This window comes from Penaeus monodon, chromosome 30 (genome assembly GCF_015228065.2).
Source record: "Penaeus monodon isolate SGIC_2016 chromosome 30, NSTDA_Pmon_1, whole genome shotgun sequence".
Lineage (NCBI taxonomy): Eukaryota > Metazoa > Arthropoda > Malacostraca > Decapoda > Penaeidae > Penaeus > Penaeus monodon.
Window position 1 is genome coordinate 25,889,084 of NC_051415.1, and position 336 is coordinate 25,889,419.

Genomic DNA, 336 nt, shown 5'->3' on the forward strand with positions numbered 1-336 from the left:
CTCAGAGTCCAGAGTGCCGTTTAACAAGGGATCAGACTGGGAACGCGACGCTAGCCCTGGGGAAAACCTTTGGTCAGAGGAAGGAGAAGGTCTCGGTCTGTTGGCATCAGTCAAGGAAAGGACAGGCTGTCGGGGAGAGATGTCAGGCGGGTCGTGAGAGGTCGTACTGGTCGGAGAGAGAGGCTCGGGGTCAGAGTCGTTGTACTCACTGGGCCTGGAAACGTCACCACAGCAGTAGACTTCACCATCATAGGCGCAGTAATAATAGCAGTTGCTGGAGGGGCCGCTGGGTAATTCTGCTGGACGGAGGCAACGTGGATAAAATGCGGTGGCATG

At 56.2% G+C, this 336-nt stretch overlaps 1 protein-coding gene across 1 annotated transcript in view; it reads right to left on the minus strand.

Annotated features, from left to right (window-relative positions):
• The window catches only part of LOC119592662 (proline-rich extensin-like protein EPR1), a gene marked incomplete in the record, with an annotated part of 10,476 nt that overhangs the window by 5,086 nt on the left and 5,054 nt on the right, over window positions 1-336 (minus strand). The window contains 1 exon segment of the mRNA XM_037941574.1: window positions 1-299. Within this exon segment, the coding sequence (XP_037797502.1) occupies window positions 1-299 (299 nt within the window).